The sequence below is a fragment of the Littorina saxatilis genome, linkage group LG6 (assembly GCF_037325665.1).
Source record: "Littorina saxatilis isolate snail1 linkage group LG6, US_GU_Lsax_2.0, whole genome shotgun sequence".
Classification (NCBI taxonomy): domain Eukaryota; kingdom Metazoa; phylum Mollusca; class Gastropoda; order Littorinimorpha; family Littorinidae; genus Littorina; species Littorina saxatilis.
Window position 1 is genome coordinate 369,683 of NC_090250.1, and position 18,322 is coordinate 388,004.

At 40.5% G+C, this 18,322-nt stretch overlaps 1 protein-coding gene across 1 annotated transcript; it reads left to right on the forward strand.

Moving 5' to 3' along the window:
* Positions 1 to 1,674: 1,674 nt before the first annotated feature.
* LOC138968220 (dolichyl-phosphate beta-glucosyltransferase-like) lies at positions 1,675 to 17,091 on the forward strand. The gene is made up of 10 exons (XM_070340771.1): positions 1,675 to 1,809; positions 3,375 to 3,552; positions 4,662 to 4,708; positions 6,636 to 6,704; positions 7,950 to 8,042; positions 8,707 to 8,817; positions 10,133 to 10,192; positions 11,580 to 11,731; positions 12,492 to 12,577; positions 12,761 to 17,091. Exons 1-10 carry the CDS (start codon positions 1,705 to 1,707, stop codon positions 12,868 to 12,870), a joined length of 1,011 nt encoding a protein of 336 aa, XP_070196872.1. The 5' UTR covers positions 1,675 to 1,704; the 3' UTR covers positions 12,871 to 17,091.
* Positions 17,092 to 18,322: the final 1,231 nt, after the last annotated feature.

An 18,322-nucleotide genomic window follows, 5' to 3' on the forward strand; every position in this document is an offset into this window, starting at 1 on the left:
AACCTTGGATAACAATTATGGGGGTGCGGGGTGGGGGGTGAGGGTGCAAACTATACATTTTCTGGTTCTCTAAATGTCACTTTTCCATATTTCTGTGTGTGGTTTTTTTGTTTTTTGTTTTGTTATTGTTGTTTTTTTCAACAAAACCTATATCTAGCTTGCTTATAAAATGTGCATGCATGTTTCAGTGTTTGAAAGTATGTTCTACCAGCTGCTACATTTGTTACAGTTTTATGAAACCAACTTCGTTACAAATCTTAACAGGTTTATATTCTGTTTTGTCAAAATTCTAATCACATTGTCATTTTTGTCATTGTGAAACTAGGGTTCTGTTTTAGTGTGAGTGTGTGTGCGCATGTGTGTGTGTGTGTGTGTGTGTGTACATGTGTGTGTGAGTGTGTACATGTGTGTGTGTGTGTGTACATGTGTGTGTATATGTGTGTGTGTGTACATGTGTGTGTGTACATGTGTGTGTGTACATGTGTGTGTTTGTGTGTGTGTGCACGTGTGTTTGTTACTAAGACGAGACAGAGACAGACTATGTTAGGTGTTTACCTGTGCTGACATAATGATGCACATTTTATTCAATACTAAATGTACACCTTTTACTTTTCTTTTTTAAAGTTTTTTTCCACCTCTTATTGCTCAGATTAAAATGTGCACATTTTAACACAGAAGCTTATTAATTATCAATTGCGCCATTTTATCCATCCACAATATCATGAACATGTGGTTGTTTTTTGTTAAACAGATCTACAGACACACACACACACACACACACACACACACACACACACAGATGCGCACACACGCACAAACACACATGCGCACACACACACACACACACACACACACACACACACACACACACACACACAATGCATGGACAAACAAATTAAATGTTTGATTTTTCAAATGAGAAATATACCTATATATGAGCTTGCATTCATGTTGGGATTTGGAAATTGACAGGGTTGGGTGTCGTGTGTGTGTTATTGTGATGGTGCTTGTGTTTCGAGCGTGTGTGTGTGTGTTTGTTTGTGTGCATGTGTGTAGGTGCATCATTTCAGTGTGTGTGTTCATGTATGTGTGTGATTGTGTTCGCAAGCATGATGAGATTTGGCAATGTATAGGTTTGTGCGTCAGCTGTTATTGTGTGTTTGTTTGTGTGTGGGTGTGGGTGTGTGTATGTGTGCATGTAAGTATTTGGGTCAATCGTTGTTGTATGTTTTTTTTTAGGCAAGACTTTCAGTTTGCTTCAAACAGATTGTTTATCATTGTATACATTTTTTTTTTTAAAGATTTTTTAGGGTGGGGGGTGGTGTGTGTGTGTGTGTGTGTGGGGGGGGGGGTTGATTCTCTTTGCCTGTTCAGATATATCAGAGGATTTAAAAAAAAATCATGTTTTGTATATATATTTTATTTATATTTTCCCCCAAGAGTACTGGGTTTGTAGGCAGATGGAGTACAAAGCAAGCACTGTGTATGTAGAAGAAGTTATGGTGGTTTTTTATTTTTTCTCATAAAAATAATAATAATAATGATGATAATAATAATAATCTAATGCAGTAGTTGTTACCAATAGAGTAACAATGCATTATATATATAAACATTACTTTCTTGACACATAATAAATAACGTCTAAATTCGCTAAATATCTCTTCCATTTTTGCCGTACCCGCATTCACCGGCAACTTCCGGCTGATGAAAACTTGCAGACGAAAGCTCAACATGGAAACAATACTGGGTGTTAGTTTGCTCAGTATTTTGCTTCTCCTCGTTTTTCTAGCAGTCATTGGACTTGTTTTGGTGAGTATCGGCTTGAAGCAATATTTCCAGTCGTCTGCCGTAACGGAATTTGTTTTCTAGGCGTGAAATGCAAGGCGTAGGGAAAGTGTACACTTCGGCCATCAAGTACTTGTTGAAAGGCCTGCTTCAGTGCTTGCTTTGCTGTTTACTTTTGATTGGTCCAGCAAGCTGTTGTGTTGAAATTGAAAACAGTTCGTAAAGTCTCTTTTCTTAGTAATTACTGTAGTTTTTTTTTGCGTGTGTTGGTAGGAGTTTGCTTTTCCTTCATCTTTGTATGAAGTTTTAAGCTCACCGAAGTTCTGAGTCCTGACAGTGACACATGAAGATTAACTGCATTTGTTGATTCAGTTGACTCTGCTGTTTGTTCAGATGACGTCCACATTGATACTGATAGTGATATAGATGTTTTTCTGTAATCAAGTCAGAGTAGGCACAATCAGTGTTCAAACTGGATCAACAATTGTATACCTATAGTATGCTCAATGCATGATCTCAGCATATGGCCGGTGTAAGCTAGGGTTGTAATAGACCTTTTCGGTATCTGAGCAGCTCTCGCGAGACACTCTCTTTGTTATGCTTTGAACATCGCGAGAACTTTGAACCTTGGCTTGTGCAGCTTGCACGAGATCGCTGTACCGCATGCTTTGCTATGCTCTGAAGTTTGCGAGAGATTACGAGAGCTTGGAATACCGATAGGGTTTATTGCATCATGCATTTAGGATGATTTTAATTTTTTATTGAGTACGATTTGTCTGGAGTGTCTAGAACGTTCCACAACAATTGTGTATGCATGATCTACACGTTAGATAAACAGCAGAGCGCAAGGTCTTAATTTTTAAATAGGCGCTGCGCTTTCACATTTTCTGTTGCGACGATAGCCAATACTGGCTCCTGCAACGTACCCTTGGCCTTACCAGATCCAGATCCAGATAGTCCTGAAGCCAACACATATTAGGATGCTGATATGTAGGTACATGTACATGGAACGCATTCAACACATCCAGTCTTGAGACAGTATCCGACGGGACAGAAAATTCCGGTTATGAAATGAGTGATAGTTTTTAGCATTGCACTTTTTTTTTTTAAATACTCTTGCATTGTGCTCTTCCCATGGGGCTGCTGCCAACGAGGGTAAAGGGGGGGGGAGGGTGTGGCAATGAGGCCCTTTTCAGATCTATATATATATATCAATCAATCAATCATTACGAGGCTTATATCGCGCGTATTCCGTGGGTACAGTTCTAAGCGTAGGGATTTATTTTTATTTTATGCAATTTATATCGCGCACATATTCAAGGCGCAGGGATTTATTTATGCCGTGTGAGATGGAATTTTTTTACACAATACATCACGCATTCACATCAGCCAGCAGATCGCAGCCATTTCGGCGCATATCCTACTTTTCACGGCCTATTATTCCAAGTCACACGGGTATTTTGGTGGACATTTTTATCTATGCCTATACAATTTTGCCAGGAAAGACCCTTTTGTCAATCGTGGGATCTTTAACGTGCACACCCCAATGTAGTGTACACAAATATATGTGTTTGTATTTCTTTTTACAGGTCATCTTAATCGTCAGGGCGACAACGGATCCGAACCCTGACCTACATCGTCATGAAAATGAGAAGTATTTCACAGACCCAAAGAAGAAGGACAGCAAGATTCTTTTCCCAAATATCTCGGATCCTCCCAGCATAGACCTGTCTGTCATCGTGCCAGCTTATAACGAGGAGGAGAGATGTGAGTTGCATTGTACAGTTTCTTCTTCTTTTTGCCTGTATAGAGTTGATCCCGCTTTTAAGACCTCCAAAAATCAGAAAATCAGGTCTTAAAAAGGAGGAGTCTTAAAATGGGGTTAAATTGACAGAGGTTATGAACAGAAAATCTGAAAAAGCAAGGTGTTTTTTTTTATGTACTGGTTTTTTTGTTGGTGTTTTTACATTTAGTCAAGTTTTGACTAAATGTTTTAACATAGAGGGGGAATCGAGACGAGGGTCGTGGTGTCTGTGTCTGTCTGTCTGTCTGTCTGTCTGTGTGTGCGTGTGTAGAGCGATTCAGACTAAACTACTGGACCGATCTTTATGAAATTTGACATGAGAGTTCCTGGGAATGATATCCCCGGACTTTTTTTCATTTTTTCGATAAATACCTTTGATGACGTCATATCCGGCTTTTTGTAAAAGTTGAGGCGGCACTGTCACACCCTCATTTTTAAAACAAATTGATTGAAATTTTGGCAAAGCAATCTTCGACAAAGGCCGGACTTTGGTATTGCATTTCAGCTTGGTGGCAGTTAAAAACTAATGAATGAGTTTGGTCATTAAAAATCGAAAACTTGTAATTAAAAAAAATATTTTATTAAACGATCCAAAAACAATTTCATCTTATTCTCCGTCCTTTTCTGATTCCAAAAACATATACATATGTTATATTTGAAAATATGAAAATATGAAAATTATGATTAAAATTAATTTTCCGAAATCGATTTAAAAACAATTTCATCTTATTCCTTGTCGGTCCCTGATTCCAAAAACATATAGATATGATATGTTTGGATTAAAAACAAACTCAGTAAGCTAAAAAGAATAGACATACAGAAAAGCGTGTTATCCTGCTCAGTGCTACCACTACCGCACTATTCTGTATGGCTTGTCGATTTCACTGCCTTTGCCACGAGCGGTGGACTGACGAAACTACGAGTATGTGGTCTTGGTGAAAAAAGCAATGCGTTCAGTTTCACTTCATTCTGTGAGTTCGGTAGCTTGACTAAATGTTGTTATTTCGCCTTACGCGACTTGTTTTTATTTTGATTTTACATGTGGTCAATCATGGATCCCTGTTGTTTTCAGTGCCACCAATGATGGACGAAGCTTTGCAGTATTTGGAAGAAAGACAGGTGAGACTTCAAATTCCTCAAATTCAATTGTTATTTGCAGATTTAAGTTTAAGTAAACTTATGAAGAAGATATATATACAGTAGAACCCCCTATTTACGACTTTGGAAAAACCTTGAAAATTAGGTCGTAAAAAGGGGGGGGGGGGGTCTTAGAATGGTGGTTTGAGTTTTTGGCCCGGGCGGTCATGAATTTGGTTGCAGTGTACGTACTGTCATGTTTACACACAAACACACAGTTGCAGTTTACTGTCATATCAACACACACACACACACACACACACACACCCAAACACATTACAGCAGAACAACTTTAACTCAAATTTCAAAGAAAATTTACTCATGGCGTAATGCTCGCTCCCCGCTGAGTGAAGCACATTTGACATTGTGGCGCAACCAGTAAAATCCGAATGTCCTAACTCGATGGAAAGCATAACGACTTTTCTCCCGAATTATCTTTCCGCTCACATGAATGTTTCTTCGCCTTGCATCGCTAAACTTGTCCCATACACGATCGTTGAGGTTTTAGCACAGGCACCTCTCTTTGCGTACTTTCGCTTCACTGTCCTTCTCGCCATCTCGATAACACTGAGTCCTTATCATTGACGATACACAGGATTTGCGTCTTCCCGACTCCTAAGGAAGTCGCCGCGGATTGCCATTTCGCTCGATTAGCGATTACTTTATTAGCTCTCTACTCAAGAGTCGGCGCTTTTCTCTTTCTTTCGCGAATCTTCGTTTGTCAACAAGTCGTCGTGACAAGATAGCGTACAGAGGAAAACCGGATGTATTAGGATCTCGCGCGTGCGAGATTTCGTTTTTTTTTCTTTCTCACGGTAGTTGCACGAGAGCCGCCATGTTGTGTTTTTGTCTGCTCGACTGAAAATGCGCGAAAGTCGTAATTCATCCCCAAAAGCTCGGTCGTAAGTCGCGTTTTGGGGTGAGTCGTTCACTGGGGGTTCATTATATAGTAGAACGCATCCGTGGTAGAAAAATCAGTCGTAAAAAGGGGGTGGTCGTAAACCGGGGGGTTGTTAAGGGGGAGTACTACTGTATACCTTGAAAGCTGCATATTTGGTGCCCGGGGCTGAGGGGTACACCACGAAACTGGGTTTGAACTGTTTGAAATTGAGATTTGTTGTGATTTCAACCAATTAGAAGGCTCTCTGTCTTCTAAAATTATTTATTCATATATCCAAAAACAGATAGACTGCCAAAGTTCAAAAATTCAGAATCAAGAAACAAGAATAGTATGGTATTGGAACGTTTAATTTATGATCAAACAAAACGTTACTTCACTGTACTTTGATCCAGCGGTCTTTTAAGTGCACAGACAGACAAACACTTATGATACAGATAATAAACTTGTGTAACCGAGTGCCAATTTACTTTACCTGGTGTTTAACATCACCTTCAACTATTCAAAATTACATCGCGGCGGAGAGAAAAAAAGAGATGGAATAAAGTCACCTGTCAATTGTTTCTTGTTCACAAAAACATTAATCACAATTTACTCCAGAAACTTATACCAAAAAACAATCGTTTTACCTATGCAAATTTAAGAATCGGCTCTTCCGTCAGACCATTCCAATAACGACAAAACACAGTCTCGGAAACCTTAGTGGATCCCCGATAGTACAGGGGTACCCGAGTTCACAAGTTCAAACGGGTTTACACAAGTGCATGTGCACCGTAACTGTCGTCGGTCACAAGCTCACACTTGTCTGAGCAAATTTTCCAAGAAACTTGCTGGGAAGACGCAAGCAAGGCAATGGTTAATCATAATTCATATAATATTTATTCATGAAAATGACCAACCTCATCTCCATATTCATTCATGCTTCAGACGCCTTGCCCATTTGCTCTAATGTGCATATAGCAGTAATTTGTAAACTGTCACTATATTTTACTCCTTTTTTTCTCCCTACAGAAAAAGAACCGTTCATTCAGCTATGAAATTATTGTGGTTGATGATGGCAGTAAGGACAATACGACATCGGTAAGAATCTAGCATGTGTGCGTGCGTGCATTATGTCAGTTCATCATTTTGGTGCATGAGATAGACGGGCGCTGTGGTGGGGTGGTAAGACGTCGGCCTCTTAATCGGAAGGTCGAGGGTTCGAATCCCGGCTGCGGCCGCCTGGGGGGTTAAGTGTGGAGATTTTTCCGATCTCCCAGGTCAACTTATGTGCAGACCTGCTAGTGGCTTATTCCCCTTCGTGTGTACATGCAAGCACAAGACCAAGTGCGCACGGAAAAGATCCTGTAATCCATGTCAGAGTTCGGTGGGTTATAGAAACACGAAAATACCCAGCATGCTTCCTCCGAAAGCGGCGTATGGCTGCCTAAATGGCAGGGTAAAAACGGTCATACACGTAAAATTCCACTCGTGCAAAAAACACGAGTGTACGTAGGAGTTTCAGCCCACAAACGCAGAAGAAGAAGGTGCATGAGATTTATTGTTCTGTGGAGAGCTGCTCTTGAATGATTCTTCTACACGTACTTGCTTTTCTTCCTCTTTTTCTGTGAATTAGACTCCCTTGTTGTTTTTGTCTTTCTGCGTTCCTTTATTATATGTGACCCTCCACCACGAAATGAGTCGCATGTCACCTCGCGCGGTTCTGCGCTAGGCTTAATATAAGTCCGGGGAGTGTCTGGTAACAGTGTGAGGGTCACCTTAGTCACAGGCTTATAACTCAAACAGTTTTCGCTCTTTTCTAAAACGGTTTTCACCACTGGATAGAGCATAAAAATCTCTTTAAGAAAATGTACAAATATGAAAATCATGCAAAGGTGACATGCGACTCATTCCTTGGTGGAGGGTCACATATTGCTTCTGAATGGATGCATGGTTGGATGGAGAAAAAGATTCATAGATAAATTTGAGCATCAGGAATTTAAGATTGATTTGTAAGTTGTGTCATTCAGTATGCTATATTCTCATTGCATTATTTCTGCCTGTCTGGTTAAGTTGTTTCCCAGTTCATGAATTTATTTTTAAGCATTGCATGTTATGTTGATGCATTGGTGAACATAAAGGATCTTAAACAAATAAGGTGGAACGCTGTTTTAAGATCCAAAAATCAAAGGGAAGCAGGATGGAAGTTTGTTTATTTCAATGCTGCTTATTCTCTCAAGTGCCAGGAGACTGGTTCCACACAACTATTTTGTACTCTATTGCACATGTCGTATGCATCTAGATTGCTTACTTCCGCCTGTTTCTCAAATTTAATTTGTGTTTTAGACCGCCCTGAAGTACTGTGAGAAGTACGGAGTGGACAACGTGCGTGTGCTGACGTTAAAAGAAAACCGGGGGAAGGGAGGCGCGGTCAGATTGGTAAGCTCATTCATGGCTTTGCAAGAGTTTTCCAGATTTTCAGTTGCTGCCGTTGTATTCTTTGTCTCCTTGTAAACATTCAATGTCAAGGTAAAATGCCATGTCGTAGCCCTGTGGTGCTTTTATCACTCTTAAAGATGGTTTCAGACACTGTGTTTCTATTGTGATGGCCCTAAAAGCTCAGCCGAGAGTGTGTTAAACATGTGTATGCTCTTACAGTTAAACTGATCCTAGACCATAGCTTGATTGCAATTCAGATGATGTGTCATTATTCATGTTTTGGGTGTTTTTGTGTGTATTTTTCCTTTTGTTTTCTTTCCATTTGTGAAAAACATTTGACAAGGCAACAAGGCTTTCCTGTTATGTTTTCATTGGCTTTTGTTTTTTCATCTTCTAAGGGCTGTTCTCTATGTATTAAATGTATCCTTAGAGAACGATTCTTATGAGGTAGTGTTGTCTATTTGTGTTTCAGGGCATGTTCAGTGCACGGGGACGCTTGTTGCTGTTCTCTATGCATTTAATGTATCTTCAGAGAATGATGTTAAAGAGTCAGTGTTTTCTGTTTCAGGGCATGTTCAGTGCACGGGGACGCTTGTTGCTGTTCTCTATGCATTTAATGTATCTTCAGAGAATGATGTTAAAGAGTCAGTGTTTTCTGTTTCAGGGCATGTTCAGTGCACGGGGACGCTTGTTGCTGTTTGCCGACGCCGACGGGGCCAGCAAGTTCAGTGACCTTGACAAACTGGAAGCAGAACTGAACAAGATGAAAACAGAGGTAAGCAGACACACTACGTGGAGCCCCCCCTTCAAGACAACCCCCAATTAAAGCTACCAACAATCAGAAAATCACGTCTTAAAAAGACAGCAACATGGTGGCCTAGTGGTAAGGCGTCCGCCCAGTGAGCGGGAGGTCGTGGGTTCGAACCCCGGCCGGGTCATTCCTAAGACTTTAAAATTGGCAATCTAGTGGCTGCTCCGCCTGGAGTCTGGCATTATGGGGTTAGTGCTAGGACTGGTTGGTCCGGTGTCAGAATAATGTGACTGGGTGAGACCTGAAGCCTGTGCTGCGACTTCTGTCTTGTGTGTGGCGCACGTTCAATGTCAAAGCAGCACCGCCCTGATATCACCCTTCGTGGTGGACTGGGCGTTAAGCAAACAAACAAACAAACGTCTTAAAAAGGAGGGAGTATTGAAATGGGGGTTAATTTACAGAGAGGTTATTAGCAGAAAGTCTGCGAAAACTAGGTCTTGAAAGGGAGGACGTCTTAAATTAGGGGGGTCTATAAAGGGGGGTTATGCTGTACATTGAAACTGCCTTTAAGACCCCCTTCAAATTAAGACTTCCCTTTTTTGAGACTTTTTGTTTGTTTTGATTTTCTATTCATAACATCTGTAAATTTAAGCCCGTGTTAAGACTCCCTCCTTTTAAGACCGGAATTTCTCTTTTTTGTGTGTGTGAGGGAGCTTCCACTGTATCGCTTCTCCTCCGCGGGTTAGGGGGAAGGATTTACCCCTCCCTGGGGCCCCCGCGGGTTAGGGGGAAGAATTTACTCGATGCTCCCCAGCATGTCGTAAGAGGCGACTAACGGATTCTGTTTCTCCTTTTACCCTTGTTAAGTGTTTCTTGTATAGAATATAGTCAATTTTTGTAAAGATTTTAGTCAAGCAGTATGTAAGAAATGTTAAGTCCTTTGTACTGGAAACTTGCATTCTCCCAGTAAGGTAATATATTGTACTACGTTGCAAGCCCCTGGAGCAAATTTTTGATTAGTGCTTTTGTGAACAAGAAACAATTGACAAGTGGCTCTATCCCATCTCTCCCCTTTCCCCGTCGCGATATAACCTTCGCGGTTGAAAACGACATAAAACACCAAATAAAGAAAGAAAGATCAACTTTTGCCCTTGCCCTTTAATGATTAGGACAGGCTGTGTGTGTTGGGTTTTGTTGTTGTTGCTTTTTGTGGTTTTTTTTGTCCAGTTCTAAATCTTTTGTTGGCTTTCACAGAGCTAGAGGTACACTGTCTAAATCATAACGATTTCAAGCTTTCTTACGTTTTCATGATCCCACGCCCTTTTTATTTTGTGTACAGGACAACCTGGTAGTTGTTTGTGGATCCAGAGCACATCTAGAAGACAAAGCCATAGCAGAGGTAAGTGTCAGCGCCAATATACTCTACTCCTTTTTTTCTTCTTTTTTTTGGGGGGAATAAAATAGAAATTAAATGTATTCTTATCAGTCTGAAATTTGGAGGGAAAAACTCAGAAGGCTTGTGAAAAATGAGTGGGTGAAAATGGAAATATGAACACATGTACAATAAACAGAGAATGTGTCTTTATGTTCACATTTCTTCCAGTTATCAAGGCATGCACTCATTTTTTTTTGAGAAACAGGAAAGGCAGCGTGCTTCTCTTTAACCCCTTCACTGCCCACCCCGTATGTAATACGTGGTCATTTTCTGTTTATCGTACGCCCATAACCGTATCTCATACGTGGGATTTGTGTCAACAACATTTCAGGACATTTCTGAAAACTAAATGGGAGGTAACCACTGTCCAAGTACTTGTAGGGGTTCTAAACACAGTTCTTTCCCATAGACTATTCGGATAAGTTACTACCACTGTGGCAGTGAAGGGGTTAAGGTTTCAAATAACAAAGTAAACAGTATTAGTAGCGATGCAGAACAAGTCTTCTGGCACCTTTAAGACAGCATACTAACACAGGAGACTGGTTCCATATAGTTCTCACTTACTCCTAAACAAAAATCCAGAATCAGATAGACTACTAACGTTAAAATATCCAGAATCAGAAAAACAAGAAAGGTTAGATTATTAGAACGTTTAGTTTTTATCATTCCATTCCATTCTGACCATCTCCTAGCAATAGATTGCATCCAACCTAATTAAGCAACAAAAAAATTTCATTTTTCTCATAATTGTCTCTGTCCAACGGGCGCAGTGGTGTAGTGGATAACTATCAGCCTCCTGATTGGAAGGTTGTGAGTTCAAATCACGACTGCCTGGTGGGTTAAGGGTGGAGATTTTTCCAATCTCCCAGGTCAACTTATGTGCAGACCTGCTGGTGCCTTATCCCCCCCTGCGTATGTACACGCAAGCACAAGACCAAGTGCACACGGAAAAGATCCTGTAAGCCATGCCAGAGTTTGGTGGGTTTCGGAAACACAGTACAAAAATACCCAGTATGCTTCTCCTGAAATCGGCGTATCCTGCCTGGATGGTGGGGTAAAAACGATCATACACGTAAAATTCCACTCGTGCAAAAAACATGAGTGAACTTAGGAGTTTTAGCCCATAAACGAAGAAGAAGAAGAAGAAGAAGTCTCTCTGTCCACTATAACGACTTGCAGTCCATGTACTGGTGAATGTCTTGTTTTTTCAAAAATCAAACATTCCAATAACTTACCATATCATCTTTTTTGATTCTCACTCTTGGCTATTTTTAGAGCGCTAACTTCCCCTGCCTTGTTATTCAATCTTGTCATGAAGACTCTGGCCTGACTTGGTTATGGTTTCTTTCAGAGGTCCATGTTCCGAACATTCCTGATGAAGGGCTTCCACTTCCTGGTGTGGTTCTTGTGTGTTCGCGGAATCAACGATACTCAGTGTGGCTTCAAGCTTCTCACGCGCCCCGCTGCAGAGCTTCTCTTTAACAACCTTCACGTCAACAGATGGTAATTTGATCTCAACTTTGTGTGTGTGTGTGTGTGTGTGTGTGTGTGTGTGTGTGTGTGTGTGTGTGTGTGTGTGTGTGTGTGTGTGTGTGTGATCTTATAAAGATGTAATCAGTTGTGTGGGTGTGTGTGTGGGTGAGATTGTGTGTGTGTCTGTGTGATCTTATAAAGATGTAAGCAGTTGTGTGGGTGTGTGTGTGGGTGAGATTGTGTGTGTGGGTGGGATCTTATAAAGATGTAAGCAGTTGTGTGGGTGGGTGTGTGGGTGAGATTGTGTGTGTGTGTGGAATCTTATAAAGATGTAAGCAGTTGTGTGGGTGAGATTGTGTGTGGGTGAGATTGTGTGTGTGTGTGGGATCTTATAAAGATGTAAGCAGGTGTGTGGGCATTTTTCATGAATGTGACTGCAAGAAAGGGCTTGTAAGTCTGTTGTGCGATTGCCTGTGCTTGTGTGTTCATGTGCTTTTGTCTGTTTCTGTGTGTGCATACATTGAACATATGTGCATGACTGTATGGGTGAGAGAAAGCTCATGAATATGAATGCAGTGGTAACTACCTGCACATTTGTGCATGCATGCGACTGCAGGAATTATCTTGTGCATCTGTGGTGTGATTGTGTGTGTGTGTGTGTGTGTGTGAGCACTGTGTGTCAAAAAAATTCAGTTGTTGAGTATGCATGTGTTCATTTATTTCACAAATAAAGTTTTGGGGAAACATTTTTGATTCAATGCTCTTAATAATTCATTACATATTTGTGCAGGGCCTTCGACGTTGACATGCTGTATTTGGCGCAGTCGTTCAAGATAACGATAGGGGAGGTGGCTATAACGTGGCAAGAGATTGAAGGTGTGTACATGTTTTACATACATATTAAAAAATAGATATTGGGGATCGTTTGGGGTGGATGCTGTGGGTAGATGGTCGTTATCGAGAGGTGAAGCCAGGGCAGGTGTGACTGAAAAAAACAAAACACTAAAATACTGTAAATTTACAGTTAATGCAAACACTGGATAATCCTTTATGTTTCAGGAACAAAAATGGTGCCGGTTTGGAGCTGGCTACAGATGGGGAGAGATCTGCTGCTCATCAGTATACGCTATTCACTCGGCTTCTGGAAAATCTCCTCTAAATCACTATAGTTAAGGCCATCTTTTTCATGCTTAGGGTTTGCCTGAACATTACTTGAATCTTTGGGGTGTGAGACTGGTTGATTTATAAAGCCGCACACAGACCTGTCAACCCCCTCCAAGGCCAACCTGTATTTATATGACTAGAAACTGTATTCAAGGTAACAATCCCTTACACACCAACTTTTTTTTTTGAAATACAAAAACCAGCTTCTGGCCTGTTTACCCCCCAGAATCGCTCTCATGAATGAACTTGATTTTAAACAAGTTTCATCTACATGATGGAAAATAACCATGTTTGAAAAATTTCTGACAAATTAATAAAAACCAAAAATAACACAGTTGCCTCCCTTGTCCTGATGTAAATTATCAACAATTATTGACTCAAAACTTCAATTTAAATGAGAAAACAGTTTTCAGTAAGTTCCAATTGGTAACTTAATTTCAAAACGGCTCAAAGGAAGGAGGTTTGGAAAATAGCATAGGCACTGTCAGGTCTATTTTTAATACTCATTTGCATAATCTCTCATACTGCTTTTCAATTCATCATTTCTGGAGTTAAATTCTCAAATGATGGTTGAATCATAGATTGAATTAAAAGAGAAACAAGTAACTAGTAAGTTTGTTCCACATTCTAATTTTCAAAAGGCCTCCATGTATCTAACTCAAAATAAAACTTGTCAGAGATCATGCAGATATCTGAAACCCGGAAGGTCACTGAAGCCATGGAAGTGGGCTATTTTAAAGGACTCACTGATCTACATAGTCAAGCAGTCGATCACTACAACGTGCACCACACATACTCTGTCTGTGTCTCTTTCATTCAGTTGACATGTGTGTTAATGGTCACTTGCATCTTGTAAGGTAATACACCCCTTCGGAGTTTCGAGTGCGCATGCGCGGCTAGTCGCATTTTTGGCGGCAGGGGGCGCTCCGTTGTACCAAACACACTCGAGATCTATTCTGCTTAAATCATAAAACTATCGTGGGACAAAAACCACAGAAATATCAAAGAGATAAGAGCTTACGAGGAAAAACTTGAACGCAATCGGCAATGTACCTCTTCTGAAGAACTCGTGTTTGGTACAATTTGCAATCCCAGCATGCAATGCGCGGATTTTCTCGCGACGCGAGATTTGCTCTCGCCTGAGACTCCGAAAGGGTGTATTGTTGTCAAGATCATAGCATTGACATGAACTTCCGGTACAATACAGTTTTCCCGATTTGCCGTACTGCTAGGCTGTGTAAGCCGTACACACCTAAATTTTGATAAATCCCGTACACAATACGGGGAAACCGTACAGGTTGACAGGTATGCGCACATGGGCTGGTACAGTCCAACCGGTACAGTCCAACCGGTACAGTCCAACCTGTCTATAACCACCACAAAAGGGACTGACCAAAATTGGTGAATTCCGAATATAACTCTGTTGGGTTTGTATGTGTTGTGGGAGAGTGACCTTTTCTTGCAAAACCTCTGCCAAACATTGGAGGGGCCAATCACTAGCGACGGGAGTGTTGGAAACGCATGCTCCCATCAACGTATTTCACACACACCCCTTGCTAGTGATTAATTGGAACCTCCAATAACGTTTGGCAGACATTTTGCAAGAAAGGTCACTCTCCCACAACCAATACAAATCCAACGGAATTATTTCCGAAAATCGTCTATTGGTTGCTATGGAAACCTTAATAATATAAAAAATATTTTAAAAAGCTAGTGGCTCTTTTGGAGTGGTGGTTAGTGGCAGGTGGTCATTATCGTGAGGTGGTCGCCAGGGCAGGTTTGGACTGTATATGGGCTGGACAGATGTAGCTGTTTTCTCAAGACTAGGCTGCATCCCGTGTCAGTCTAGCTCTGTGGCCTTCTTCTTTGACAGTCTTGGTGCCCTGAGCAATGTGTGGTTTTTAAAGGGTTTGTGTGAATGGGATTAAGCATAGACCATTTATCCTGGACCGCCAACTAGCTCTCTCTCCGCTCTTTCTCTCTATTACGAGGTAGCGGCCTCTCGCATTTAGGAACCTACGCTTACATGGCCTTTCAGAAATCAGGGGGATGTCATATCCGGTGTCGATTGTAAACATGGACTAAGTTGCCGAGGTAAGTTCTAAAAATGCTAAAATAAACTCAGCTAAAGTGCATATGGAACATGTTTTTCGGCCTTTCAAACCGGACGCTAAGCGCCCCTGAAAGTCGAGCGTCGTAACCTCGAAGGGTCACGTGACGAGTTGGCGGTCCAGGCTATTTGGTCTATGGATTAAGGTATGCTTTAGCGGGGTATAGATGTGCATTGGGTTTTCTCCCTGGTTGAGGTATTGGGGGGGGTTTTACAATGGAGAATGTTGTGTTCTCTTCCTGTTAATATATTTCTGCTGTGCCTCTTCTGGTGTTCGGAATGGCATCTTTTTGTGTTCTTAGAAAAAGCAAACAGCAGAGAATATCTTTCTGTTCTCTTGCTACTAGATATTATTGAAATACGTAATTTATCGTCTTCTTTTATATTTTCAGCTGCCATTTCTGTGTTCTTAGAGTCGGCAATAGCAGTGAATGTCTTTTTTACATTTAGTCAAGTTTTGACTAAATGTTTTAACATAGAGGGGGAATCGAGACGAGGGTCGTGGTGTATGTGTGTGTGTGTGTCTGTCTGTCTGTGTGTGCGTGTGTGTGTGTGTAGAGCGATTCAGACTAAACTACTGGACTGATCTTTGTGAAATTTTACATGAGAGTTCCTGGGAATGATATCGCCAGACGTTTTTTTCTTTTTTTCGATAAATACCTTTGATGACGTCATATCCGGCTTTTTGTAAAAGTTGGGGCGGCACTGTCACACCCTCATTTTTCAATCAAATTGATTGAAATTTTGGCAAAGCAATCTTCGACAAAGGCCGGACTTTGGTATTGCATTTCAGCTTGGTGGCTTAAAAACTAATGAATGAGTTTGGTCATTAAAAATCGAAAACTTGTAATTAAAAAAAAAATGTATTAAACATTCCAAAAACAATTTAATTTTATTCTTCGTCCTTTTCTGATTCCAAAAACATATACATATGTTATATTTGGATTACAAACAAGCTCTAAAAATTAAAAATATGAAAATTATGATTAAAATTAATTTTCCGAAATCGATTTAAAAACAATTTCATCTTATTCCTTGTCGGTCCCTGATTCCAAAAACATATAGATATGATATGTTTGGATTAAAAACAAACTCAGTAAGCTAAAAAGAATAGACATACAGAAAAGCGTGTTATCCTGCTCAGCGCGACCACTACCGCACTATTCTGCATGGCTTGTCGATTTCACTGCCTTTGCCACGAGCGGTGGACTGACGAAACTACGAGTATGTGGTCTTGGTGAAAAAAGCAGTGCGTTCAGTTTCATTCTGTGAGTTCGACAGCTTGACTAAATGTTGTTATTTCGCCTTACGCGACTTGTTTTTTTTAAAGAGATGGATCCATCTCGTTATGTCACAGCTTGATATTTTCTCGTTTACAGAATGCATTCGATTTCTTGTATTTTTTGGTTCTTCTTTACTCGTTTGTATATGAGGGATGAATGAATGTTTTTTTAAAGAGAGACCACACCATGGTTACAGATGACCTCTGTGTTTGTTAGTAGTGTATATTTAAGTATGAGTGTGTACGAAGGGGGTGGGGGTTTGGCTTACAGGGAGGTAACTGTTGCGGTCCAAGATTTTTGGGGGCATTTTGTTTGTTGCTGTGTGTGTGTGTTGATTAACAGTACTCCGGAAATGTTCAAAACATATTTTATCTGTCATATTTTTGCTTGATGTAAATCATGCTGAAAGATTGCAAAGTTTTATTGATGATGTTACTGCATGTACTAATATGTCTATTTTGGGTGTGAAAGAAAGTGATTGCATTGCTTGTGTGTGTGTTTGTGTGTGTGTGTGAGCGTGTATGTGTGTGTGTGAGTATGTGTGTTAAAGCATGGTACAATAATGGATAAGAACTTACAAATGAACAAGTTTATCTTGAGAGAGAGATATGCAGAGAGAGAGAGAGAGTATGCTAAGAGGCATTTCCTTTTTATGCTGTAAAATAAATTCTAAATGGTTCAAGCATATATGACAGGGTCTTGGATTCTGCATTATGCAGCTAATCTGTGTGTGCTTCACTGCTGTAAAAACTATGCATAAATGGGTGAATTTTATCAAAATCATGAACATGTAATTTTGGGAAAGGTAAAATATAAACGTACATACTATTGAACTCGAGAGTACAAGTGTTGTTTTTTGTCAGGATGACTCGACCCTTTGTGACAACTGTACATGTGTTCGGTTTTACACAATACTAACGAATCAGCCTGTCAAATAATAGGATATTAGAACACTTCTGTAAAAAAAGTCATTGCATGATTGTATTTTTGTAATGTAAAATAAAAACAAAAACAATATATGTCAGTCATGTTCATCAATCAACACAACATTAACAATTAAGACAGACTAGAGGAAATAAAGTCTGTATTTATTCTGTCGTTCCTTTACAAAAAAAAGAACAATAACATCATATCACAGTTTAGCAGGAATGCGATTTAAAACAAATAATATCATTGTCACAAACGCAGGAGTTGGATTTCAACCTTGAAGGCCTCAGTTTAAAGCATAGAACCAACCTGCCACATCTGCATTTAGTTCATTTTTCATTTTGCTGCATGTAATTATTTATTTATACCGTGGTACCTGTGATGAAAGGACACCCTTGGGGCCAGACAAGTGTCCCTACATTGCAGGTGGCCTGTCATGACAGGTATACTTTGGTAGAGATAATAGACAACTGGACAACAGAAAGCGTTCTTTTAAGGGAGGTGTCCTTTCATCGTAGGGGTCACACATGGGTGGCCGAGTGGTAACGTAACGCACTTGCGCTCGGAAGCGAGAGGTTGCGAGTTCGACCCTGGGTCAGGGCGTTAGCAATTTTCTCCCCCCTTTCCTAACCTAGGTGGTGGGTTCAAGTGCTAGTCTTTCGGATGAGACGAAAAACCGAGGTCCCTTTGTGTACACTACATTGGGGTGTGCACGTTAAAGATCCCACGATTGACAAAAGGGTCTTTCCTGGCAAAATTGTATAGGCATAGATAAAAAATGTCCACCAAAATACCCGTGTGACTTGGAATAATAGGCCGTGAAAAGTAGGATATGCGCCAAAATGGCTGCGATCTGCTGGTCGATGTGAATGCGTGATGTATTGTGTAAAAAATTCCATCTCACACGGCATAAATAGATCCCTGCGCCTTGAGTCCGAGTCTGGAGATACGCGCGCGATATAAGACTTCATATAACCTAACATAACACATTGCAGGTACAAGTACCACTGCAGAAGGTCACCAGTTGGTTGAATGAATCAAGTGTATCACAGTATTTTCATTACAAAAAATCACAAGTTGTAGATTGTCATTGCCACAGAAAAGATCAAATCATGTACAGCGGAACCCCTCCCCCCT